Below are 25,035 nucleotides of genomic sequence, written 5' to 3'. Positions count from 1 at the left end.
AATAATAATAATAATAGGACTGTTAGTTTAGATAATTGCATCAGGTGTCTGGACTGGTGGTTTGGACCAGACCTGGGTTCAACAATCATGGTACTTGAGTCCTGGCTAGGAAAGAATTCAGAGCCAAGACTCAAACTATAAGAGAACATCTATATAAGAAGCCAGTGACCACAACGCTGGAACGACCAATATGACCCGTCACTATGATGCCCACTGTGGCCAGCAAACCTGCTCGATCAGGGGGTGGGGCTGGCCGACCAACCTCCCGCTGCCCTTCCCCCCAGCTGGCTTGCCCTTGATTGGGGTGGGAGAGTCCGATCAGGAGCAGGCAGCTGGCCAAACGCCACCCCCTGCACTTCCCCCAGCCAGCCCCACCCCTGACCTGTCCACCCTACCACGATAGGCCCTCAGCCCCTCCCCCCCCCAGCCAGCCCTGCCACTGATTGCACCCCTTGGTTTATAGCCCTTGTGAATTGAGAATATTTAGGTAAATAGCTCTTGCAAGACCAGATCATTAAGGAAGGGGCAGTGACTTCAGGAATGTGCATTAGGAACATTGATTAACTTAGGAACAGAGTCCAGCTGCTAGTTTTCTACGTTCTTTCACAAATGGAGTTAATTATCGGCTAGCAAGAGAGTGCAGTAGAAAGCAGGTTACTGGGACAAATTCAGATTGCTGGCCCCCAAAATGTCTTATGCTCCCCATCACTGGGTCTTCCATCCTAAGGGTTTTAAGGGTGGAGATTTTAGGGAGGATCCCAGGGGAAGACCTCCATAGAATATTCGGCAGCTTTCTAGGTGTGCGCTTTCAGGGTCGGAAATGAGTCAGCACCAGGGCCCGGGCTCATTCCTCAAGGCCGCTTGTCCTGATGTCAGCCATCGCATTGCTTGTCGGTTTTCCTGTTTTCAGGGCCTGAAATACCACTGAGGCCTAAATATCATCTCTAGGGAGGAAAGGTCACCTTGAGGGTGAGGCCCCTCTTACAATTGTCCTTTGCTAGGCACTCAGGGCTTCCGGTCGTGGTCCTTGCTCTCCTCGTCTCTGTCTATTCGTGCCTTGTCGCTAAGACAGCTGTGGGCAAACTACGGCCTGCGGGCATCCGGCCCGTTTGAAATGAAAAAAAAAAAAAAGACCGTACCCTTTTATGTAAATTTATATTAGTTCACACAAACACTCCATCAGTGCTTTTGCTCCTGGTTCAGTTTAAGAACCCATTGTGGCCCTCGAGTCAAAAAGTTTGCCCACCCCTGCTAAGAGGAAGCGGAAGTTTCTATTTGAAGCACTCGAAGATTCACCCTTGAATGATCTTTACTGGCGGGAAGTCTCCAGCACCAATGCTAAGAGCATGATCTGGCTGCTCCAGTTTCTCTCGCTTCTCTCCGGCCTTGGCCCAGGTAAATGCCCGTACAAACCCACGTAGTCACGGAGGGACTCCCTGGTGTTGTGCTGCTCGCTCTAAATCCCCTGTATTCGGTGTCTGTCTGTCTCTCTGCCAAGGCTCTGTGTGGGGCTTGAGATGCTATCTGATAAGCTGCTACCTTCTGTCAATGTTAAATGGTGTAGTTGCTACCTAAAGTTGTATCTGTATCTAAGGGAATTGTCTCCGGGGGCATGGGCAGCGAGCTTTTCTAAGACAAGACTCTTTGGAGTTTATCGCCGGCATGTTGAAGAATAAGAAGCCCTAAGATTAGGAAAGGAAATGCTTTTGCCCAATTAGCTACTGTCTTGCTGCATAATGTCGGGTACATTACTTATTCTTCCTGGGCCCCCCTGTTCTCGTCTAAAATATTAATAACCTATGAATCGGTTTAGCCAAAATTTTGAGGCTCAACAAAAAACACTCGACATAGTTCTCTTAGTTCGGTTTAGATCGGCTGCAGTAAGAATGAAAAATAAAAAGCGTTCAGCTTGCTCTTCCTTTGATGCAAACCACAGGCTATGTGGTCCGAAAAAGTACCTTATAAGGCAGAGAGAAAGAAATTAGCTGGCCCTGCCTGCCTCTTGTTTCCTGTTGTGTGTTACCTGTAAAACACAGTTGTATGTGATGTTTGGGCAACCGCAACCGGTCCATTGGAGCCAACATATAGGGTTAAGGCAGGGGTGGGCAAACTTTTTGACTCGAGGGCCACAATGGGTTCTTAAACTGGACCGGAGGGCCGGAACAAAAGCATGGATGGAGTGTTTGTGTGAACTAATATAAATTCAAAGTAAACATCATTACATAAAAGGGTACGGTCTTTTTTTTTTTTTAGTTTTAGTCATTTCAAACGGGCCGGATTCGGCCCGCGGGCCGTAGTTTGCCCACGGCTGGGGCAGGAGACAAGGCAGGAAAGCTAAGCCAGAACTAGCCGAGAGCTAATATTCCCTGAGTGTCTATTTTGTTTTACAGGCACCAGACCAAGCACTTACATGTATTATATATGTACATAAGCCTGTGACAGTTTCATGAGTCTGTACCATCCCCATTTTTACATGTGGAATTATGATAATTTCAATAACTTGCCAACTTTCATTAGCTAGCGGGTGGCAGGCTCTTGTGTTAGTTCTGAGAAATAATGACAGTTGAACAAACGGCAGCAACACAAGAAAAAAAAGGACAGAAGCAAGTCACCACAGATGCAGAATTAACTGGCCCTGGGAGTGAGGGGAAAGGTGAATTCATTAAGTCATCCGATAAATACTCATTGAGTACTTACTGGATGCCTGGCACTGCTCTAGTTTCCAGAGACAAAGCCGCAACAATTTCTGCCCTCATGGAGTTCACCTTTTTTAATATCTTTGTTTTGATTTCAGAGAGGAAGGGAAAGGGAGAGAGATAGGAACATCAATGATGAGAGAGAATCATTGATCGGCTGCCTCCTGCATGCCCACCACTGGGGACTGAGCCCACAACCCCAACCACAACTGGGGCATGTGCCCTGACTTGGAATCAAACAGTAACCTCCTGGTTCATACGTCGCAGCTCAACCACTGAGCCATGCCCACCAGGCGGAATAAACATTTTAGCAGGGGAGACAGACTATAAACAAGATAAATAAGTGAAATAGTATATTGTATAATGTATAGGAAGAAGGATGGTGCAGAGTGGGGCTGTGAAATTTCAGGCGAGGTATCTAAAGAAGGTGACCAAGTTTCAGGGACAGGAAGCAGACACAGAGAGGAAAATGATAAAATCAGTCTTGAAAACAAGCATGAAGGAAGATGACGCATGATTATTATAGTTGTTTCTCTTTTTCCCCCCATAGCTCCCCTCCAACCTGTTCCCACCCCACCCTCTGCCCTTACCCCTTCCCTGTCCTCGTCCATAGGTGTACGATTTTTGTCCAGTCTCTTCCCGCAGCCCCGTATCCCTTTCCTCCCAAGAATTGTCAGTCCACTCCCTTTCTATGCCCCTGATTCTATTCTATTCCCCAGTTTATTCTGTTCATCACATTTTTTGTTCACTTGATTTTTAGATTCACTTGTTGATAGATATGTATTGTTGTCACTTTGTTGTTCATAATTTTTTATCTTTATCTTTTTCTTCTTCCTCTTCTTAAAGAATACGCTTCAGCATTTCATATAATACTGGTTTGGCAGTGATGAACTCCTTTAGCTTTTTCTTATCTGTGAAGCTCTTTATCTGACCTTCCGTTCTGAATGATAGCTTTGCTGGGTAGAGTAATCTTGGTTGTAGGTTCTTGCTATTGATCACTTTGAATATTTCTTGCCACTCCCTTCTGTCCTGCATAGTTTCTGTTGAGAAATCAGCTCACTGTCATATGGGTACTCCCTTGTAGGTAACTAACTGTTTTTCTCTTGCTGCTTTTAAGATTCTCTCCTTGTCTTCACCCTTGGCATTTTAATTATGATGTGTCTTGGTGTGGTCCTCTTTAGTTTCCTTTTGTTTGGGGTTCTCTGTGCTTCCTGGACTTGTAAGTCTATTACAAAGTAGGGGAAGTTTTCTGTCATTATTTCTTCAAATAGGTTTTAATATCTTGCTCTCTCTCTTCTTCTGGCACCCCTATAATTCAGATATTTGGTACGCTTGAAGTTATCTTAGAGGCTCCTTGCACTATCTTTATATTTTTGTATTCTTTTTCCCTTTTGCTTTTCTGGTTAGGTGTTTTTTGCTTCTTCGTATTTCAAATCTTTGACTTGATTCTTGGGGTCCTCTAGTGTGCTGTTGGATCTCTGTATATTATTCTTTATTTCAGTCAGTGTATGCTTAATTTCTAATTGGTTCTTTTTCATATACTTGAGGGTCTCACTATATTTCTCAGAGGTTTCTAGAAGATTCTTGAATAAACTTGAAGTCTATATCCAGTAGTTTGCTTTCCTCCATTTCTTTCATTTGTGACCTGTTCCTTTGTCTCCCCATTTTGGCTGCTTCCCTATGTTGATAGAGTGGCTTTCTGTGCTAGGTGTCCTAGAGGGCCCAGTGGCTCAGTCTCCCTAATTACCTGAGGTGGACACTCTTGGTGCACCCCTTTGTGGGCTGTGTGTACAGTCTTGTTGTAGTTAAGCTTTGATTGCTGTTGATATCACTGGGAGGAATTGACCTCCAGGCCAATTGGCTGTGAGGACCAGTTGTGTCTACAATGGGAGAACTTCTGTGCTGGAGACACCCTTATGGGGCAGTACTTGCTTCAGTGGGGTTTTGGTGCTCACTGAGTCTGCCCCCTGAGTGTGTCTCTTATGGATGTGAAGAATTGTAATCTGGATGGTCTCACACTGACTACTGGGATCACTGGCTCTTGGATCTCCAAGAAGGTGCAAAGTCAGCCACTGCCTGAGGCCACCCAGCAGGAGCTACAGAGAGATCTTCAGATTCCTCCTCTTTGTTTGGGGTTTGGAGGTGCCTGGATGAGGCACAGCTGTGAAGCAATGTAGGCTGCTGAGGAGCCTTAGGTCTTCTTTTAGAAGCTCTGTGGTTCTCTGACCCAGCGATAGTTTGACAGGTTTTAGGCGGAGAAGAGCCAGGCTATTCGTATGTAAAAGCCTCTGTGCACAGCTTGGGTGGAGTTGTAAATTGGGTGGGGCGGGGTCTCAGGGAATCAAAAGGGCAGAGCAAACCTCAATGGCTGCCGGTCTGCTCTGCCTTGGAGAGGTCCCTGGGTCTGTGTCCCATGGCCATGTGCAGGAACAATGATCACTGCAAGCACCTCTGCAAGAAAGCCACCCTCACGTTCCAGCCTGATGCCAGACAGTCCAGTTTCTCTCCGTATGAGTCTGGGTCCCCAAATTCTCACGCGGAACTGGAGTTCAGAGCAGTCAGGAGCTCTTTTCTCTCTCCCAACTGAAAAAGATGACAGCAGACCCAGCTGCCAGCCTCTTTAGCACGCGCCTCCGTACCTCTGCACTTCCACACCTCTGCACCTCCTACCGGACTCAATTCACTTTTCTCTTTCCTTCTAGTTGTAGAATTTCCACTCAGCCAGCCTTCCCGTGGTTCTGGATGATATTCGTTTTGTCTTTTAGTTGTAGTTTTAATGTGGTTGTGCGAGGCAGCATGTTCAGGTGTTTACCTATGCCTCCATCTTGTTCTCTGCTAGTATATTTCTGATTACTGAGTCAACCTCTCTACTTGGTACAGGTCCTCTCAGATTTTATATTTATTCTTCAGTCAGTCTTGGTAATTTGCTTGTTTCTAGGAATTTGTCTATTTCATAGTATTCTCTTATAATTCCTTTGTATTTCTATAAGGTCTGCAGTCATGTCCACTCTTCCATTTCTAATTTAGTGATTTTAGTAGCCTCCATTATTGTCCTAATTAATCTAGCTAAATTATGTCGAATCTGTTTATCTGTTAAAAGAACCAAATTTTGGTTTTGTTGATTTTCTCTGTTGGTTTTACATTCTCTGTTTTGGTTATTTCTGCTCTGATCTTTAGTGTTTCCTTTCTTTTAGGCTTTGGATTTATTTTGTCCTTTTTCTAGGTCCTTATGGTGCAAAGTTAGGTTATTCAGTTGAGATGTTTTCTTTTTTAATATAGATATATATAGCTATAAATATCCCTTTGAGTACTGTTTTTGTTGCTTCCTTTAACTTTTGGTTTATTCTACTTTCACTTTCCCTTGTCATTTTTAAGATCTGTCCTATGCTTCTCTTCTCTATTAAATCTCTTGAGAAATCAGCCCCAACCCTCCTTCTAAACTTGTTTCATGCTGAGCTAAAATAGCATACTATATCCCTCTTTCCTATAGACAGGCCTAAGCCAATCCCCTAGGTTGGAAACCCCAAAGTTTCTCTGATTTTTCTGTTTTTCTTTTTTCTTTTTCTTTTTTTAGTTAAATTTATTTTGAGTGAACATATAGGTTTCAGGTGTGTTTCTATGTGTCTCTGTTGTTTTTTTAAATCAACTCATTCCTACCTTTCTCCTCTCCTTTCTAAAACACTGTTTTCTTTATACTTTCCCAATTCTAAAAAACACTCCATATTTCTTAATGCCTTTCAAAAAAATTATTCAGTAATCATTTAAGACACTTCACATTCTAATCTCAGTCTACTTAGCATTCACTGAGTTCCCTGAGTCAAGTGTTGGGACCATGAAGAGCTGAGTAAGACATTATTCATGTTCCCAGAAGCACATCATCCAATGAATAAAATATGTCAACAAACATACCCCGAATGTCTGCTGACTTGACATCCTCACCAGGAAATTGGCATGACTTCTGCATCACCTCCATGCTCCAAGTGATCCCGCAGTGACTTATAAGGGTCCCCAAAGGGATGCTTCCCATGGGCCACCTAAGCAGCCTCCAGTTGCAGTCATAAGGTATCTTTCCAATTCTTAATCTTCTCTTCTGGTTCTAGTCCTTCATACCTGCTGCCAGCAGAGCCACTTACAGTAAACTTCATTGTCCTGCTTACTCCAAGAACATCAATGTCCATGACAAGGATCCTGGGCCAAGACATTCCCAAAGCATCAATGCTGGTTACAGGCAGAGTAAAGGGCCTCCTTGTGCCCTCTGGGACACACCACATTACCTGTGCCCCACCCTAAAGCAGCTATACTTGTGGCTAAAGTCTCACAGACTTTTGAACATTTACAGTAACTTCTAACCTTTACCTTCTCTAAGCATAGTGGCTCAAATCGTTTTTTCTCCTTAGACCTTCAGAGAACTATTCTACCATCGTCTCCTCCTACCCTTTCTCCCACCACAAACTCCTTTCTCCTCACCCTGTACCAAACCTCCCACAAATATAAGCAGAGGGAAAGAGACATTTGAGCTCATCCTTGAAGGATCAATAGGAGTTCACTTCCTGGAAAAGGTGGGAAAGAGAGTTTGAGGCAAAGAAAACAAAAGAACAAAGAAGAAGCAGGGCATTCTTGGAAGAATCACAAATAATCGAACAATGGAGAACCTCTTGTTTTTATTCAAAACTCTGCTCAATAGTATCTCCTCTGTGGAATGTTTCCTGGCACACCCCAACTCTTCCTGATCATCATTCTCACTATGTGTGCTAGCATGGAGTACATACCTCTATCAGATTAATATTTACTGAGCTAGAGCCCAGCCAGCATGGCTCAGTGGTTGAGCATTGACCTATGAACCAGGTGGTCATGGTACAATTTCTTGTCAGGGTATATGCCTGAGTTTTGGGCTCAATCCCCAATTGGGGGCATGCAGGAGGCAGCCAATCAATGATTTGCCCTCGTCATTGATATTTCTATCTCTCTCTCTCTCTCCCCCTTACTCTCTCTGGAATCAATAATATATTTTTTATTGAGCTAGAAATTGTGCTAAGTGCTAAGAATATCGAAATAACAGACATAATTCTTACCTCAAGATTACAAAACAGAAAGGGGAAAAACAGAGAAAAACCAAGATGGCAGTGTAGGTAAACACCAGTTCTCGCTGCCTCCCACAATCACATCAAAATTACAACTGAAATACAGAACAACCATCATTCAAATCAGAAATCTGGATGATGGAAGTCCTACATCTGCAGAAGTAAAGATGAAAGTATATCGAGACTGATAGAAGGAGCAGAGGTGCAGACTGGGCTGGCCCAACAGCTGCATGTGGCATTTTTTCAATCAGTAGGGATATCTCGGATGCAAGGGCCTCCCATGAGAAGCAAGGGGTCCCAGACCCACACCAGACCTCCATCCCAGGGTTCCAGAGCTGGGAAGAGAAGTCCCTATAACTTTGGGCTATAAAAACCAGTGGGGATTGTCATTCAGTGATATGGAGGCTGCTGGAGCCCCAGGCAGTTCCTCTTAAAGGGCCAACATGGTACCATTTCCTCCAAGTTCCAGTACCAGGCAGTGGCTTTGGGGAATCCAGGGACATATGGGCAGGAACTGGATTGTCTGGTATTGGGGCAAGAACCCTGAGGTGGCTTTCTCCCAGACAGGAGTGCTCACAGGTGTCATTGTTCCTATGCTGAGACTCCCCCCATCACAGTGCTGACTGGCAGCCAAATCTGAGCTTCCATCAGCCTGGCTTACACTGTTTACTCCATCTTGGTGATTCCCTGAGACCCTGCCCCATCCAATTTGCAGCCCCACCCAAGCTGTTTGCAGCAGTTTTTCCATATGAATGGCCTGTCATAGCTCAGGCTTCAGACTTTCCTAAAATCTCTCAAACAAGCAGCAACTGACATCAGCATGCCCCAAACCTATCAATAAGAGGCCTAAGACCCAACACTAACACCAACCTGCTTTGCTTTATAGCTGGGCCTCCTCTGGGCACTTCCAAGCACAATACAAATAGCAGCCATCTGCACATCTCTCTGTAACCCCAGCAGTGGCTGACTTTGCACCTCCCAGGAGGTCCCAGAGCCAGTGCATCTGGTGGAGAGCTTTAGACCATACCAAATTACAACTCTACACATCCACAAGTGACACACTCAAGGAGCAGACTCAATGAACACCAAAGCCCCATTGAAGCAACTTCTGCTCTGTAAGGATGTTTCCTGCCCAGCAGCTCTTCTGCTGTAGTCACAGCTGGTCCTCACAGCCAATTGGCCTGGAGGCCAATTCCTTCCAGTGATGCCAATGGCAATCAAGGCTCAACTAAAACAAGATTGTGCACACAGCCCACACAGGGGTGCACCTAGAGGGGCCAGCTCAGGTGACTGGGGAGGAAGCTGAGTGTATAGGGTAAGGGCTAGTGATGAGGAAAGAGTTGCCACAGAAGGTCTCTGAAAGGGAATATTGGCATGAAAGACCTATGGAGACAAAAGAGTGAGACACATGGACACCAGGGGGAAGCGCATTCCAGGTAGAGAGAATTGTAAGTGAACCAGTCCTGACCATCTCAAGGAATAGCCAAGCCAGCGTAGTTTGAGCAAAGTGAACACAGGGAACAGTGATGGGACATTAGGTAGAAGAGAGAAAAATAACCAGAACATTTTGGTCTGTATAGGTCATTGTCATTATTTTTTTTTTTGCTTTGTTTTTTGTTGTTGTTTTAATATATTTTACTAAAATTTAACATACAGAGAGAAAACAAATACTAAGTATCATCTCAATGTACAAAATGAATACATTTGCATATACAGACACAGGCCAAGAAATAGAACATTATCAGCTCCCCTCCCCCCAATTCTCCCTTTTGCTCCCTCCTACTTGCCGTCCCTCCCACCTCCTGAAAGATAACCACCATCTTGACTTCAAATAGCATAGATTTGTTTTGCCTGCTTTTTAACTTTAAAATAAATGGAATCATATCATGTATTCTGTTTATATCTGGGGGTTTTTCTCTCAAGATTTTTCCTTGTGATGTTTACTCATATGGTTTCAAGAGGGGAGAGTTAAGATGACAAATACCAGCATGTTCAAGTGCTGATGGGAAAGATGTGCTGGGAGGTAGTATTGATGATGGCAATGTCCATGTGCCTGGCATCAAGACAATTCAGGGAAACAAGAGCTCACTCAGGAGCTGAATGTCAGGGTTCCAAGAGACATTTCCTCCCCTACTCAGATCCTCTCCTGAGAATAAAGAGACCTCAAGAAGGTTAAGGTCATGGTTATAGTTACTGATTGATTGTTTGATTCACTCAAACAGATACTACTTTGTGTCAGATACAGTGCTGAAATGCAAAGATAATTAAAGCCTGATTGGTTAGACAAACAAGTAAACAGAGGGCTACAAAAGACTGTAATAATTGTTTTCTTAAGTATTTATCTAAGTATTTGTCAAAGGATGCTAAGAAAGCATCTTCTTTAAGAATCTTTGTGCCTGGCTGGTGGGGCTCAGTGGTTGAAAATTAATCTATGAACCAGGAGGTCACGGTTTGATTCCCAGGTCAGGGCACATGCCCAGGTTACAGGATCAATCCCCAGTAGGCGGCATGCAAGAGACAGCCAATCAATGATTCTCTTCGTTGATGTTTCTACCTCTCCCTCTCCCTTCTTTAAAATCAATAAAAATATATATTTTTTAAAAGAGTCTTTGTGACTATTTCACCTTTTTTGCTCAAAAATTAATGGTTTTGAGATAAGCTCATTAGAATATGGCCATTATATATTCCCTTTAAATGATATTTATTACTTTTATGTATATCTCTTCTACTAAGTATAATCTTTTTGAGAGGGGAAAAGATGACTTTTAGTATCCTGAAAAGAGCACAAAGTAGTTGGAGTCAAAGTAGTTGAGTTTGAATCCTGACTCATTCTTTAGCTATGTAACCCTGGGAAAATTGGAAAATTACTAGTGAACTACTCTATGCCTCAGTTTTGTTATAAATTGAGATAATAGCATCCATCTACCTACCTCACAGGAATTGTTGTCAGCACCAAATGAAGTACTGTATAAAAAGAACTGTAAATTCTGATTATTTGTCCTCTAAATCTCACAAGACCACTATGGTGGACACATAGTAGGTCATCAGTAAATGTTGAGTTTTAATTATAAATTATCAGCAAACACTTGTGGTTTTGGAATCTGTGGCAGAGAGTTGATGTAGTTCCTTGTCCCCCTCTATCTCATGCCCAGAGAAAGAACTCAGGGGCTGGAGTCAGATGGTGTGTATGGCCGAGGATAACCAGCCAGTGGGGGAGAGTAAACTGAGCCAGGATCATCGGGTCCAACAGCCCATTAACCAAGATTGCCAAACATTTTGTCGGGGTGGAGCCTTTTTGATAGTCCATTTCAACAGTTTCCCTTCTGTGTTTATAGGGAACACAGTTTCACAAACCCAAGCACGCCCATTGCTGGTGGACGGGGTGCTGGGGGAGTCGGTAACTCTCCCCCTGAAGTTTCCTGCAAAAGAAGAGATCCAGTCCATCACCTGGCTTCATAATGGAGCATCTATCATCTTCATACCGAAAGAGCCAGCACAAAGCCAGGTGACTGATCCAACACGGAAAGATCGACTGAAAGTCATCCAGTCCTCCTCCTTGCAGATCAACAACCTGACAATGGCAGACAGCGGACCTTACCGTGCCCAGATAACCACAGCAACCTCCAGAGAGATGTATGATTACAATCTGTCGATCTTCAGTGAGTCAAAGATTAGATTTTTTTAATTTTGTGTAGACTAAGAAATATTACATATTTTAATTCTATGTGACTGCAAATATGTGCTATGGCCTAGTAGTAAAGACTATGGGATTAGGAGCCAGATTGAGGTCCAGTGGCAAAGCAATTCAAGAACATTGCACATGGCCAGTTAGTTGACAGAACTGAGAATAGAACCTAAGTTTTGTGACTTCCAACCCAAAGTCACCTCCCTTCCCCTCACAACATAAAATGGTCCCTTTCAAACTGCAAATGTAGAGGAAGTAAGGGAAGTGAGATATCTATGATTTTGTTGCCATGTGCATTACATGTATTTGTCATGTAATCCTCACAAAAGCTCCAGGAGGTAGGTAACTTTTTACCCCTGAGGCACAGTGTCAGTTACAGCAACACCCTACAATCACAGAGGTAGTAAGTGGGAGAGCTTCCCATATAATTAGCTGGTATGATGCCTCCCTTTATACAAAGGTTCATCTGACCCAGTGGTCAATGTACAGAACAGTAGTCTATGTAGAAAATGTTCTAGAAGGATGAGTTGAAAAAGAGAAATGTATTTTCTAGCAAGGTTGTTTAATTAACAAAACAATATTTTCCCAGATAGCTCGGGTCCTCAACATAAACTTATGGAAGCTATAATGACACAGTTTATGAGTCAATGTCAGAAAAAGAAAATCCGTCTAGCAATCAGTGATGCCATGAATGACAGGAATGCTTGTCTTCCTTGGGGAACTATGGTCACATTACCTCTTCCTTGTGTTTTCTCCTCTTCTGTCTGTCCCAAATATCTCTGCTTTTCTCTTATAAGGACACTTACTGGCTTTAGGGCCCACCTAGATAGATAATCCAGGATCATCTCATCCATCTGCAAAAGACCTTTTTTCCAAATAAGATTCTTAGAATTAGAATATCTGTGTGTGTGTGTGGGGTGTGTGTGTGGGGGGGGGGGGGGTGGGAAGCGGTGGTCATCATTCATCCAACTATAGGCAGAACCACTCTGGGTAATCAGTGATCATCAAGGCAGAGCTAGGGTCCTGGAGAGAGAAGACACATCCATTGGAAAGTCTGGGAACAGATCCCATATCAGGCTCCATCACACCTGTGGAGACAACATTCTTCTGCCACCACTCAGAAGACCAAGCATGACTTCTGCACTAACCACACTCCGGAGGCTCAATGTCCATCCCTCCGCAGGGTCTTTTAGAGCACCTCTCCTTCAAAGGCACATACACAAGGAGATGTGCAAGCTACACCAGCATGTCTTACAACAGTACAGAGGAATCTCAAGGTATGAACTGTATAGTGTTTTAAAACATTGACCAGCCCTAGTTGGTTTGGCTCAGTGGATAGAGTGTTGGCCTGCGGACTGAAGGGTCCCAGGTTTGATTCCAGTCAAGGGCACATGCCTGGGTTGTAGGCTTAATATCCAGTGGGGGGTGTGCAGGAGGCAGCCGATCAATGATTCTCTTTCATCATTGATGTTTCTATCTCTCCCTCTCCCTTCCTCTCTGAAATCAATAAAAATATATTTTTAAAAAATAAAATAAAACATTAACCAATTACTTCATATACCAGGCTAGGGATAGCAAAGATTTTATCTTACAGGCCATGATCAACTAATTGGGAATAACTTCTTAGAATTCATTGTTTTTGTCTGTTTAAATATGGGGGGGGGGTTTTATTTATTTATTTATTTTTAGAGAGAGAGAGGAAGGGATAGGGGTAGAGAGATAGAAACAGCAATGAAAAAGAAATATCATCGATCAGCTGCCTCCTACACGCCCCCCACAGAGGATCGAGCCCACAACCTGGGCACGTGCCCAGACCAGGAATCAAACCAGTGACTTATTGGTTCCTGGGTTGATGCTCAACTGCTGAGCTACACCGGCTGGACTCGAGTTCACTTTTTAAAAAGACGTTGAGGCCATGTTAAGTTTATTCATTGAGTTAACAATATTTGTTGACTATGGACAATGTACAAGAAACTGTTTTAGGCACTTGAAATGTATCAATCAGTAAAACAGACAAAGATCCCTGCCTTCATGGAGCTGATATTCTGGGTGGAGAATAAGAGGAGGTAATAAACAATGCATGTAATGTATAAACAAATGACAAGGTATGTAAGAAAGCCATGAGTGCTGTGGAGAAAAAAAGAGATTAGAATAGCATAAGAGCATCAGGAGTGTCAACAGGGAGCAGGGCCTAATTTTAATTAGAGTCATACTAAGCTTCATTGGGAAGATAACATCTGAGCCAAGACCTGTTGGAGGTGAGGGAGTAAGCCATGAATATATCTAGATGAAGAACATCCAGTACATGTACTTTCTCATGCCTTGCATAGTCAAGGAACATCAAGAAGCAAAGTGAGGAGAGAGTAATAGGAAACAAGGTTCAGTAAGAAACTGAGGGCCAAGTCATGTAAGGCTCTGAGAGCCAACATATGGACTTTCAATTCTAAATCTCAGTCCGGTTGAGAACCATTGGAGGGTTTTACAAAGAAGTAATATGATTTGACTTACTTGCTTAAAAGACCTCCTGGCTGCTCTGTTGCAAATAGATTGTAAGGAACAAAGGTGGAAGCCACCGGACCAATAAGGAGGCCATTGCGACAATCCACGCAAGAGATGATGCTGGCTTGGACCAGGAATATAGCAGGGGAAGTAGTGAGAAGTGCTTGGATTCTGGGTATTCTTGGCTATTGGACGAAGTTGTTATTGACTAAGATGGAGAAGGCTGAGGATGGAACAGGTTTTAGAGAGAAAAACGGGAGTTCTTTTCAACATGTTGCATTGGAAACCACATTATGTCCAAGTGGAAATGTCAAGTAGATGGGGTTACAAATTCGTCAAGTGGAAAAAGGTAATAATATAGCTTTTTGGTCAGCCATGAACAAAGGCTGAGGGAGATGTGACATTCATGCCAAGTATTTGCCATTGCTGTGCCAGGCTCTGTCTTATTTAACCCCCATAGTGACCTAAGCAGTAGGTATTATTGCCCAGTTTTACAGATGCTTGAAACAATTACCAATGTAGTCATGGGCAAGTAGCCATTAAATAACTAAGTAATGATTCTAACCCAAGTCTTAACTCCAAATCCAACATTCTTGCTGCTACATAACAGCTCCATTCTGGCGAGATAGATTCCACTAGTCCTACTCAGTTAACTAAGCTTAAAGCATTACTCTGTCTCTTCTAATCAGACAGTTGGAGTCATTCTGTTCTTTACTGGGTCATCTTAGGCCAAATCTAGGTCAGTGACCTTTTCTGTACTGTTCCCATGTCCCCATTGATCCATAGCTACTGATATCTCACTAGTCAATCTTTTCTGGTCTCTGCTATCATAAATTTCTGCAGTAAAGGGTTTCTCAAATGCCTGAATATATTGCACTTCTATGCTGCCCAGAAGAACTTGCTTGCTCTCTCAGTTTCTTTGCTTCTTTCTTCCCTAATGTTTTGGTTCTCAGCGTGTCCTTTTCTCTCCTGTTGACATTCTGCGTCAGGGTCTCTCTGTCACCACTGGAGCCAGCATCATATGCAATGAGGACCAGAACTCCTGTAGACTTGTGGGAAGTGTAGTTCCCCGAGGAAGATCGGCTTCCATCTTCCACCCCAGCTAGGGATTTCTGATTATGGATGAGACAGGGCTCTTGTGCCTGGCTCTGTTTTCTAACCTGGCTAAGGTAGGGCTGGTGCTCAGCTTACTCTCCAAGTTGTTTTTACACAAGGGGCAAAAAAGAAAGGCTATAAAGGACCCCAGGAATAAACTGAAGTGCAGAAAAGTAAGATGATCAGCCTCAAATCACCCAACTAGTTGGTGGCAAACTCAGTCTTTCCCTTTTCATTTCTCACACTGGCTTTTCTGTCTCATACCAATGTCCCTCATCATTTGGTCACCCCAGACCTTGATCCCATCAATTAGGCAACATAAACAGCATTATTTACAGAGTATACAGATCGTAACATACAGCAGAGTGTTGGGTAGAATACAGTAACATTGAGGGGAAGGACGTTTTAAACAGAGGGCTGAGCCAAACCATTTGTCCTTAATCTGGGTCTTTTCTCTGCACACAGGACGACTGAGGAACTTACAAGTGGCTAATCACACTCAACTCTTTGAGAATGGGAGCTGTGAGATCCAACTGACCTGCTCTGTAGAGAATCCAAATGACCATGCCTCGTTCAGGTGGCAGGTCGCAGGAAACACAATCCTGGAGGAAGCAAACCTCACTATCTCTTGGGAGCCCAAGGATTCCAGTGAAGAGACATACACTTGCATCGCTAAGAATCCTGTCAGCAATTTATCCTTCTCTTTCTCTGTCCAAAGTCTCTGCAAAGGTAACAGTCTGTCTCAGGTCTCTGAAAGCCTGGAGCAGCTGTAGGGTGTGGCGTGACCACATAACTGACATGATTCCCCAAACAGCAGCCCAATAGGAGGCAGCCAAAGATGCTGGGAGAAGACAGACACTCGATGTCTACCCCCAGAGGTCTCACCTTTCTCCCTTACCCCGCCCCCCCCCCCCCCAGCCCACAAACACCCGCTCAACCCTCCTGCAACACACTCAGAGCCCAAGAGCAAAGTCCCTAGGAAGGCAGAATTGTTTCCTTCTCCTGGCTCTACCAGACTCTGCCCTGCCCTGTCTCCTACTCCCAGAAATCCTGCCCAGAGCCCCAGAGCTTCTGGGTAGAGATGACCCCACCCTGCCCCCCAAAAGTGGCTTAGAAGAGGTTAAGTGTAGGCTCCGAGAAGAACACAGAGCCTTACTCAATTGTCCTGAGTGCAACTTCTTTTTTTTTTCTTTTCAGGTGGTTTTAACAAAAAAAATCAACTCTCGGTTATCCTATGGAGTACTCTAGTGCCTTCTTTGATCTGCATCTCTGTGTCCTTAATTCTTTGGAAGAAGAAAAAAGTAGCAGGTTTTCTTTCTTCTTACTTGTCTCTTCTCCAAGGTTTCAGAGACTTTGAGTCTGGGGTTCCCATTACCTATCTTTTGGAAGACAGGGAAAGAGAGGGAGGATGCAAATACTGTTCAGCTAGTCCACTAGGACAACACCTGGGGTGTAACCCCACACCTGCTAATTTTCTGAGAAGTGGTCCTCCTGCGAAGCTAGGTCCTCAGGTCCTACCTGCCCTTACCTTTCTGGTCTCCTCCCACCACATATTCTGGAGTGGCACCTATGGGGCTGGAGGGGTGGAAGATCTCTCTCGTTACAGTCACAAGTTTCTATTTCCTTGACTTTATTTTGCAGGTTCCTTACACTTTTCTACCCAGCAAACCCAGAGTCCTGGTGAGCTTCTCTAGACTCTTAACTCCCAGTCATAAAACAGCTGGGAATAGCCAAATTGAAGGAGAAGGGGGCCAGGCAGAGGGCCGGACAATTGGAGAGGATGGAGTCACAATGTCATTACGCAGATGGGCCAGATGGCACAAGGGGAGAACCTGTCATTGTGCAAGTTTGTCCCCTGTGGGACCTACAGGGTCCTTTACAAGCATGTGGACCAGTCACTGACACGATTTCTTGGAGTGGGATTAGGGCCATTTCCCACCCCGCTGATGGAAAAGCTAAGTGCCAGTGAAAGGGCTCATGGCCTGTCCACGATCCCCCAGCAAGCCCAGGGCAGGTGTAGGATTAGAGCATCAGAGGCCCAAAGACAAACTGCCTGACCCCATCACTCTGTTCATCCAGGGTTTGGGAACTGAGTAAAAGCAATCAAAAGAGAAAATATGATAGAGACACTGGAATACGGACTCTGAACTCAGGTTAGCACTGAGTCTCATTTCCTGGGGGAGAGATATATGATGTCACGTGTAGAGGACATGCATGAGATTTAGAGTCAGAAGGTATGCATTTAAGTTCCTTATTCGGTCATTTCCTGTATAATTTTGTGCCAAGTCAATTAAATTATCTGAGCCTACAGTTCCTTATCTATAATAATAAAAGTATAATATTCTAATTAGGTCAGATGTCCTTCTGGACGACCTTCCAGATGAAGCCGGGGATGCGAGGGAAGCCAGGGCCCCAGGTGCCAGAGGGAAGCTGGTGCTGGCACTCGGGGGAAGGAAGGCCTACTCTTTTTTTTTACATTTTTTAAATTATTATTTAAAGTATCACAAATAGTAGTACATATGTCTCCTTTCTTTTTCCCAAATGACCTTCCCCCAGCCTCGCCTACCCCCGGCACATGCCTTCACCCCGCTCCCAGTGTCTTGCGTCCATTGGTTATGCTTATATGCATGCATGCAAGTCCTTCGGTTGATCTCTTACCCCCCACCAACCCTCCGCAGCCAGGAAGGCCTACTGTTGCACGAATTTCGTGCATCGGGCCTCTAGTCTCTACTATAATCAAACCCACCTTAAGGACCTCTGAAAGGTTTAATCACAGGTATGTGAAATAATCCAGCTCCATTACACTGGCCAGTGAGGATCTCTAGCTCATAAGTACGTAGTACTATTTGGTCCTATTAGCTTTCTTGCTCACATGTGAATTCAATGGGAGGCTGAAACTTTAGGGTACCTCAAGACTATATGCCCCCAAGAGATGAGGGCAAAAATAGATCCCATGATTGAGAAGTTTCTGGTTCAACGCAGAATTTCAAAGACTGTCAAAAATGAATGAACCTTAAGGAATGGCAATGCCTTGAACAACTGCATCTTCAGGGCCAGAAAGTGTCCTGGGAGAATGCTTCTGCAGCTGACTGTGCCTCTCTGTGTTTGCAGCAGAGACCCCGAGGGACCACTCAGGGAATGCGCCAGCCTGTCCAGAGAACACTGTGTACGCTCAGGTCACTCATCCAAACACGGTGAGTCCTTTCAGCCTCATACTCCTTCGTGAGCATTATTGCTATAGTCATGATTCAAAAACTTGTCACCACAGTCATCTGACGAATCCAAACGATGTACACCATTGAGGAGAGGAGAAGGCTACCGAGAGCTACAAAGTTCTACGCAGGCCCGTTCCAGCCCCAACCGCTCTCACCCCAATGGAATGTTTACTCACATCCGTAACAACACTACTCTCTAACTGCTTAATGCATCAGGAAGTCTGGTATCCTTCAGCTTCATTACAAGCTGCCTGAAAGTAAAAATTACGTCTTCCTCTCCCTTCCCCTATGTCTTAGCATGATGCTCAGTAAATATTTGCTGAGTGGATCAAAGTTCCATTAAGTTTGAGAGTTTCCAAAGGAGACAGATCGGTAGCAGGGAAAATAGCAGTGTTCAGAAGCAGTCTCTCAAGACAAGAGGGACAAGAATGTGCACCCCCTCCACAGTAGAGGGCAGTAAAGACATGAGTAGCCCTCAATCCTCCCCACCCCTCTAGCAACAGAGCCGGATGGCCTTGGTCAGGCATCAACAATTCCCCACCTGCAGGAGGTACATTTCTAATGAGCACGTTACATCCGGGCAGGCCAGTTTCCCTGTCATCTGAAAACAAATCCAGAGACTCATCATTCTCCAACTGACAGAAGCAATAGTCTAGCTAGAAATCTTTGATCCCCTCATACAGTCCCTCACAGGTATTTGTAAAGCAAGCTCCTTGAAGAAAGGGAACATGAAGGGAAACTCTTACTTGTTCAGATATTTCTTGTTGTTGTTGGTTTTTTCCCTTAATTCTCACCCGAGGATATTTTTGCATTGATTTTTAGAGAGAGTGGAAGAGAGAGGGAAAGACAGAGAGAAATATCGATGTGAGAGAAACACATCAATTGCTTGCCTCCTGCACGAGCCCTGACCAGGGCCTGGGCCAGGAGGAGCCTGCAACCGAGGCACATGCCCTTGACTGGAATCGAACCCAGGGCCCTTCAGTCTGCAGGCTGCCATTCTATCCAGTGATCCAAACCGGCTAGGGCCTGTTCAGATATTTCTGTTGTCCTTCCCATTTCCTCTTGAAGACAAGATGAATCACTCTCAACAAAGCAAGAAACTAATCTGCAAATTTAACTTTTTCTTTAGGGTAAAATTGTACTTTGGAGAGTTTTGGAGATCTTGAAAACACCCTGAATATTTTAAAATTAATTTTAAACGTCAAAACCTCTGAGCACAGGGGACTTCTGTTATTGCTATATTTTGTATTCCAAGCAGAGCCAATCTTAATACCAGATGTTTCTCCTACCGGTTCCCCCTGCTTGAGGAGAACCCAATGACTTGATGACCAGGCGGGTAGAACCACAGGGACAAAATAGAGCAGGCAGCACCGTCCAGGTACAGCCAGTAAAGATCTGAGACAAAAGACAGTAGAGTTGAGTTCAGGACAAGAATGTTTCCTTTTCTTCACAACACTTGCTAAGAAAGTCACCCTTCCGTCTTTGATTCTTGATCCCACTGGTTCGCTGGGGTGTGCTTCTGTTTGGGGTTCAGAAAATGCCACTAAACTCACAGGTTTGAGAGCTGGCAGTGTTTGGTCTCTAGCTCCCCTTGCTAAGCACCCCCTAGAACTTTGTCACACATCCTTTCTCTGGGAATATATCTTTGCATGAGTATCTCTTTGTCTGCATGAGCCCAATGAGTATAATTCCTTTTTATAGAAAACGGAAATCCCAATACCTATGAAAAATAATGATTCCTCTACAATTTACTCCACAATTTGTCAACCCAAACAGGTAAGCCCATGATTGCCCCACATTCTTACCTCTCTCATCAGACCTATGACTTTGCAAAGAAAGTAAAAGCTAAGGAGCCATTTTTGCCCTGGATGGTTTGGCTCAGTGGATAGAGCTTTGGCCTGCAGACTGAAGTATCCCAGGTTCAATTTCAGTCCAAGGCACATGCCCTGGTTGTGGGCTCAATCCCCAGTAGGGGGCAAGCAAGAGGCAGCCAATCAATGATTCTCATCATTGATGTTTCTATCTCTCCCTCTCCCTTCTTCTCTGAATTCAGTAAAAAAAAATTTTTTCAAATTACAAAAAAAGTTAAGGAGCCATTTTATAGATGAATAATGCCAGCAGAATACAGAAAGTCTCAGGACATCACCAAAACATATCCAAAAAGTCTTGTTGCATTAGGATCACCATGCATATCTGAGTTTTCAGCCTACTTGTGTTTTAATTCTGCCGTATGCTATCTATCAATATTCTTGTCTGCCTTCTAGTGCTCTCCAGACCTCCTGTGTAGCCATGGGGTCTGGCCCGGGGCTCTGGTCCTTATTAACCTACTTCATTTTCCTCTTTTTCCCATTAAAATAAGCCCATTCCTTCCAGGGCAACTATTCTTGACAACATCGTCTAAGTTGCTGAAATGTCTCAAAGGATTTCAGGAATGACACATCTTCTCCTGATCCCATGGGAGACCACAGAGCATGATTTCTGCCTGGACACAGAATTTGAATATCTAGGATGATCACTTCCAGTCCTTCACACTTGAACCTGCTTCCCTAGGACAAACACCAGTTAACTGCCACGGCTCCAAAGTGGAAACCATTCCCACCCGCCATGATATTTTGAATTTAATTTAAAAAATCAATTTGCACCCTAACCGGTTTGGTTCAGTGGATAGAGCATCGGCCTACAGACTGAAAGTTCCCAGGCTCGATTCCGGTCAAGGGCGTGTACCTAGGTTAAGGGCACATCCCCAGTAGAAGGTGTGCAGGAGGCAGCTGATCGATGTTTCTCTCATCGATGTTTCTGACTCTCTATCCCTCTTCCTTCCTCTCTGTAAAAAAATCAATAAAATATATTTTTTTAAAAATCAATTTGCGCCGAAACCGGTTTGGCTCAGTGGACAGAGCGTTGGCCTGCGGACTGAAAGGTCCCAGGTTCGATTCCGGTCAAGGGCATGTACCTGGGTTGCGGGCACATCCCCAGGAGATGTGCAGGAGGCAGCTGATCGATGTTTCTCTCTCATCGATGTTTCTAACTCTCTATCTCTCTCCCTTCCTCTCTGTAAAAAATCAATAAAATATATTTAAAAGAAATAAAAATAATAAAAATAAAAACATATGTTTTTAAAAAAATCAATTTGCAATGGATATTATAAAAAATAAATATATTGATGCATATTAGCATAACCAATGGACACAGACACTGAGGCGGTGGGGGCTTGCCCGGGGTGGGACTGGCTGGGGGGAGGGCATCAATTGGGGGAAAAGAAGACATATGTAAAACTTTAGACAATAAACAAATATATTAAAATAATAATAATAATAAATATATTACAATTCGGTGTTCTTTTTTTTTTTTTTTTTTAAAGTGCATTACAGTTTTATTTCCCCTTTCACAGTGTTAGGGGATTTTAGGATCTCTATATATATATATATTAATTTTCCCTCTTTTTTAATGAGACAGGGCAATAGTTTTTTGGGGCTTATGTCTCTTGCCACTCTCACCCCCAAAACATTTATTGGATGTTACTAGGTGTGACAAACACACAGGTGCTGGCCAGGATTTGGAGGGGGTTGGGGACAGAGGAGCAGGATGGTCGGGGTTGGGGTTGGAGGAACTAAAAGGGAGGGGGGGTCAAGAGAACAAGGCTCGCCCCTTCCCTGGCTCAAGAGCCGCCTTCTCAGAGACACTTGCCCTGACAAGTCAATTCGGTGTTCTTGAATATTTTTAGCTGAAAATTCTCAAGAAAATGAGTTTAAAGTTGATCAGGGCTGCCACTTAGGGAAACCATTTTTTTTTTTTTTAATAGACACACGTGGCATGTGGGGAAGTTCCGCCGCTTGCATCTACAGACACGGAGTACAGTGGGTTAAGGAATAACATCATTTACAGCCCGTGATCCAAATAACATTTTCTAATCTGCTCCAGGACAAAACATGCTTCAGATAACATGCCTGGATACTGACTTTCCCTTTGGTAACTAAGCAAATGAAGTTATGGTTGATGGAGAGACTCTAATTCAGAAGACAACCACTTCTCTTTTAGAAAGCAGCAGAATTGTGACACATGAGATGGCTTTGTCTGTGGGAGCCAAATGAGTATGAGTACTTCGGGAGAGGATACGTTAGGAGACAATGCAATGTGCTGATTATGTGTGTTGTCTTTGGAATTGGATAGACTCGTGCTCAAATCATGTACTAGACATATCTCCTGGAACATGCTACCTAAGCTCTTTGGTCTCCTAGACTGGAAAAGGCGGGTGGTAATACATCAGCCCTATTACTCAAACCAGGAACCTGAGTTATCTTTGACTTCAGCTTCTCTATCACCTTTGGACTCTACCTCCAAATGTATATCTGAACCTTATCCACGTCTTTACAAATCTTCAACATCATCCTATATCTAACCATTATCATCTCTAACCTGGAATACTACAATAAACGGAACAATTCTCCCCAGTTTTGCTCTTACCTCCCTCCACTCCATTTTCCAAAAGACAGCCAGAGTAGTGTTTTTAATATAAATCAGATCTTTCACTTGTCTGCTTAAAACTCTGCAATATTTCTCCATGCACTCAGAATGAAATTGCATCTGCATGACCCTGGATGGTCTCTGGCCCACCTCCAGCCTCAGCTATTATCACTCTCCCACCGCTATCTCTGTTTATCCTCCCTGATCTTCTTTCAGCTCCTCCATTAAAGGAAAGAGTTCTTTAAGGTAGAATTATTCACATCTGCCTTAAGGCCCTACCACTGCCTGCTCAGCTCCTCCTCACTCTTTAGGTCTCAGTTTACATATGTCACCTTCTAAAAGAGACCTTCTCAGACCTCTCTATCCAGTGCTCTCCCCATTTTTCTGTCACACTTCCGTCATTTATCATATGTCAAAACATACTTATTTTTATTGGTTTAATATGAGTTTCTCCTACTATACCATAAACTTTCCAGGAATAGGGACCATAATAATTTTATTTATCACTGTTTCCCTAGCACCTAACACAGTATGTAGCACATAGAAAATGTTCAACAAATATTTTAACTAAATGAATGAATGTGTTATAAAATTGTATGAGAATTAAATTAGATAATGTACCTGAAGTCTTTAGCATAGTGCTTAGCTCATAAACGTGCTCAATAAATGTTAGCTATTGTTGTTGCTGTTGTTATTAAATTACATTCTCCTGAACTGACAGAAGTGGGATTCCTGGACCATATGAAAATTCTATTCTTTGATTTTTTAAAGGAAACTTCATACTGTTTTCCATAGCAGCTGTACCAATTTACATTCCCACCAACAGTATACAGGAGTTCCCTTTCCTCCACATCCTCACCAATGCTTGTTATTTTTTATTTATGTTTTTGTATAGCCATCCTAACAGGTGTGAGAGGGTATCTCGTTGTGGGTTTGATTTGCATTACCCTAATGAGTAGTGATGTTGAGCACCTTTTCATATACTTCTTGGCCATTTACATGCCTTCTTTGAATGAATGTCTATTCAGATCCTTTGCCCGTTTTAAATTTGGGTTATTTGGTTTTTTTACTATTGAGTTTTGGGAATTTCTCATATATTTTGGTGTGTGTTTTTTTAAAACAGAAAGAGAGGAAGAGAGAGAGAGAGAGAGAGAGAGAGAGAGAGAACACTAATGTAAGAGAGAGATATCATCTGTTGCCTCCTGTTCACACCCCAAATGGGGATTGAATCCACAACCTGGACAAGTGACCTGACTGGGAATAGAACTGGTGACCTTTCAGTGCATGGGACGATGCTCAACCAACTGAGCCACACCAGCCAGGGCTATATTTTGGATATTAATCCTTTATCCGGTGTATGGTTTGCGAATGTTTTCTCCCATTCCATAGGTTGCCTTTTCATTTTATTGTTTTCTTTGCTATGCAGAACCTTTTTAATTTGATGTAATTCCATTTCTCTTTTTCTGCTTTTGTTGCCTTTGCTTTTGGTATCAAATTCAATAGATCATTGCCAAGACCAATGTCAAGAGGCTTTTCTCCTATATTTTCTTCTAGAAGTTTTTCAGTTTCAACTTTTATGTTTAAGTCTTTAATCCCTTTTGAGTTGATATTTATGATAGTATACTAGTAAAACAAGAGGCAAACTTCATTCTTTTAAATGTGGATATACAGTTTTCCCAGTACCATATATTGAAGAGACAATCTTTCCTGACAATGTGCTTGGCACATTGTCAAAGATAATTTTACCATATATATCAAGGGGTTACTGTATTTCTGGGCTCTCTAATCTGTTCCAGTCGATGTCTAAGTCTGTCTTATATCAGGACCATACCATTTTAATTACTGTAGCTTTGTAGTACATTCTGAAATCAGGACATGTGAGCCCTCCAACTTTTTGAAGATTGTTTCGCCCATTAGGGTTCCTTAAGATTTCCCATGAATTTTCGAATGAGTTTTCTTCTTCTATTTAAAAAAACCATTGTTATGATGGATAGGAATTGCATTGAATCTATAGTTCTCATTGGGTAGTGTGAACATTTTTAAAATAGTAATTCTTCCAATCCATAAACATGAGATGACTTTTCACTAATTAGGTCTTCTATAACTTCTTTCACAATGTTTTCTAGTTCTCAGTGTACAAGTCTTTTACCTCCATGGTTAAATTTATTACTAAACATTTTATTATTTTTCTTACCTTTCCTTTCATGTAGTTTTATTGCTGAAAGTAATACTGATGTTCCCTTCCCCCCCGCCCCCATTGATTCCCTCCACTCTGCTCCTGCACACCGCCACCCCCCCCC

The 25,035-nt window shown here is 43.3% G+C and overlaps 1 protein-coding gene across 10 annotated transcripts; it reads left to right on the top strand.

Moving 5' to 3' along the window:
* Positions 1-1,257: 1,257 nt before the first annotated feature.
* SLAMF6 (SLAM family member 6) lies at positions 1,258-23,419 on the top strand. 10 transcript variants are annotated; one of them, XM_059673395.1, is made up of 8 exons: positions 1,258-1,395; positions 11,113-11,436; positions 15,522-15,785; positions 16,254-16,364; positions 16,698-16,736; positions 18,168-18,250; positions 19,973-20,047; positions 20,645-21,113. In XM_059673395.1, exons 1-8 carry the CDS (start codon positions 1,347-1,349, stop codon positions 20,657-20,659), a joined length of 960 nt encoding a protein of 319 aa, XP_059529378.1. In that variant the 5' UTR covers positions 1,258-1,346; the 3' UTR covers positions 20,660-21,113. The 10 variants fall into 10 exon arrangements, with proteins under 10 accessions (XP_059529378.1, XP_059529377.1, XP_059529384.1 ...); XM_059673394.1 differs by having other exon boundaries at positions 20,631-21,113; XM_059673401.1 differs by lacking the exons at positions 19,973-20,047; positions 20,645-21,113 and adding an exon at positions 22,193-23,419.
* The last annotated feature ends 1,616 nt before the right edge of the window (positions 23,420-25,035 follow it).

Source organism: Myotis daubentonii, chromosome 18, assembly GCF_963259705.1.
Source record: "Myotis daubentonii chromosome 18, mMyoDau2.1, whole genome shotgun sequence".
In the NCBI taxonomy this organism is placed as follows: Eukaryota; Metazoa; Chordata; class Mammalia; order Chiroptera; family Vespertilionidae; genus Myotis; species Myotis daubentonii.
Note: the sequence above shows the minus strand (reverse complement) of the source record. Positions and strands in the feature narration are given on the sequence as shown.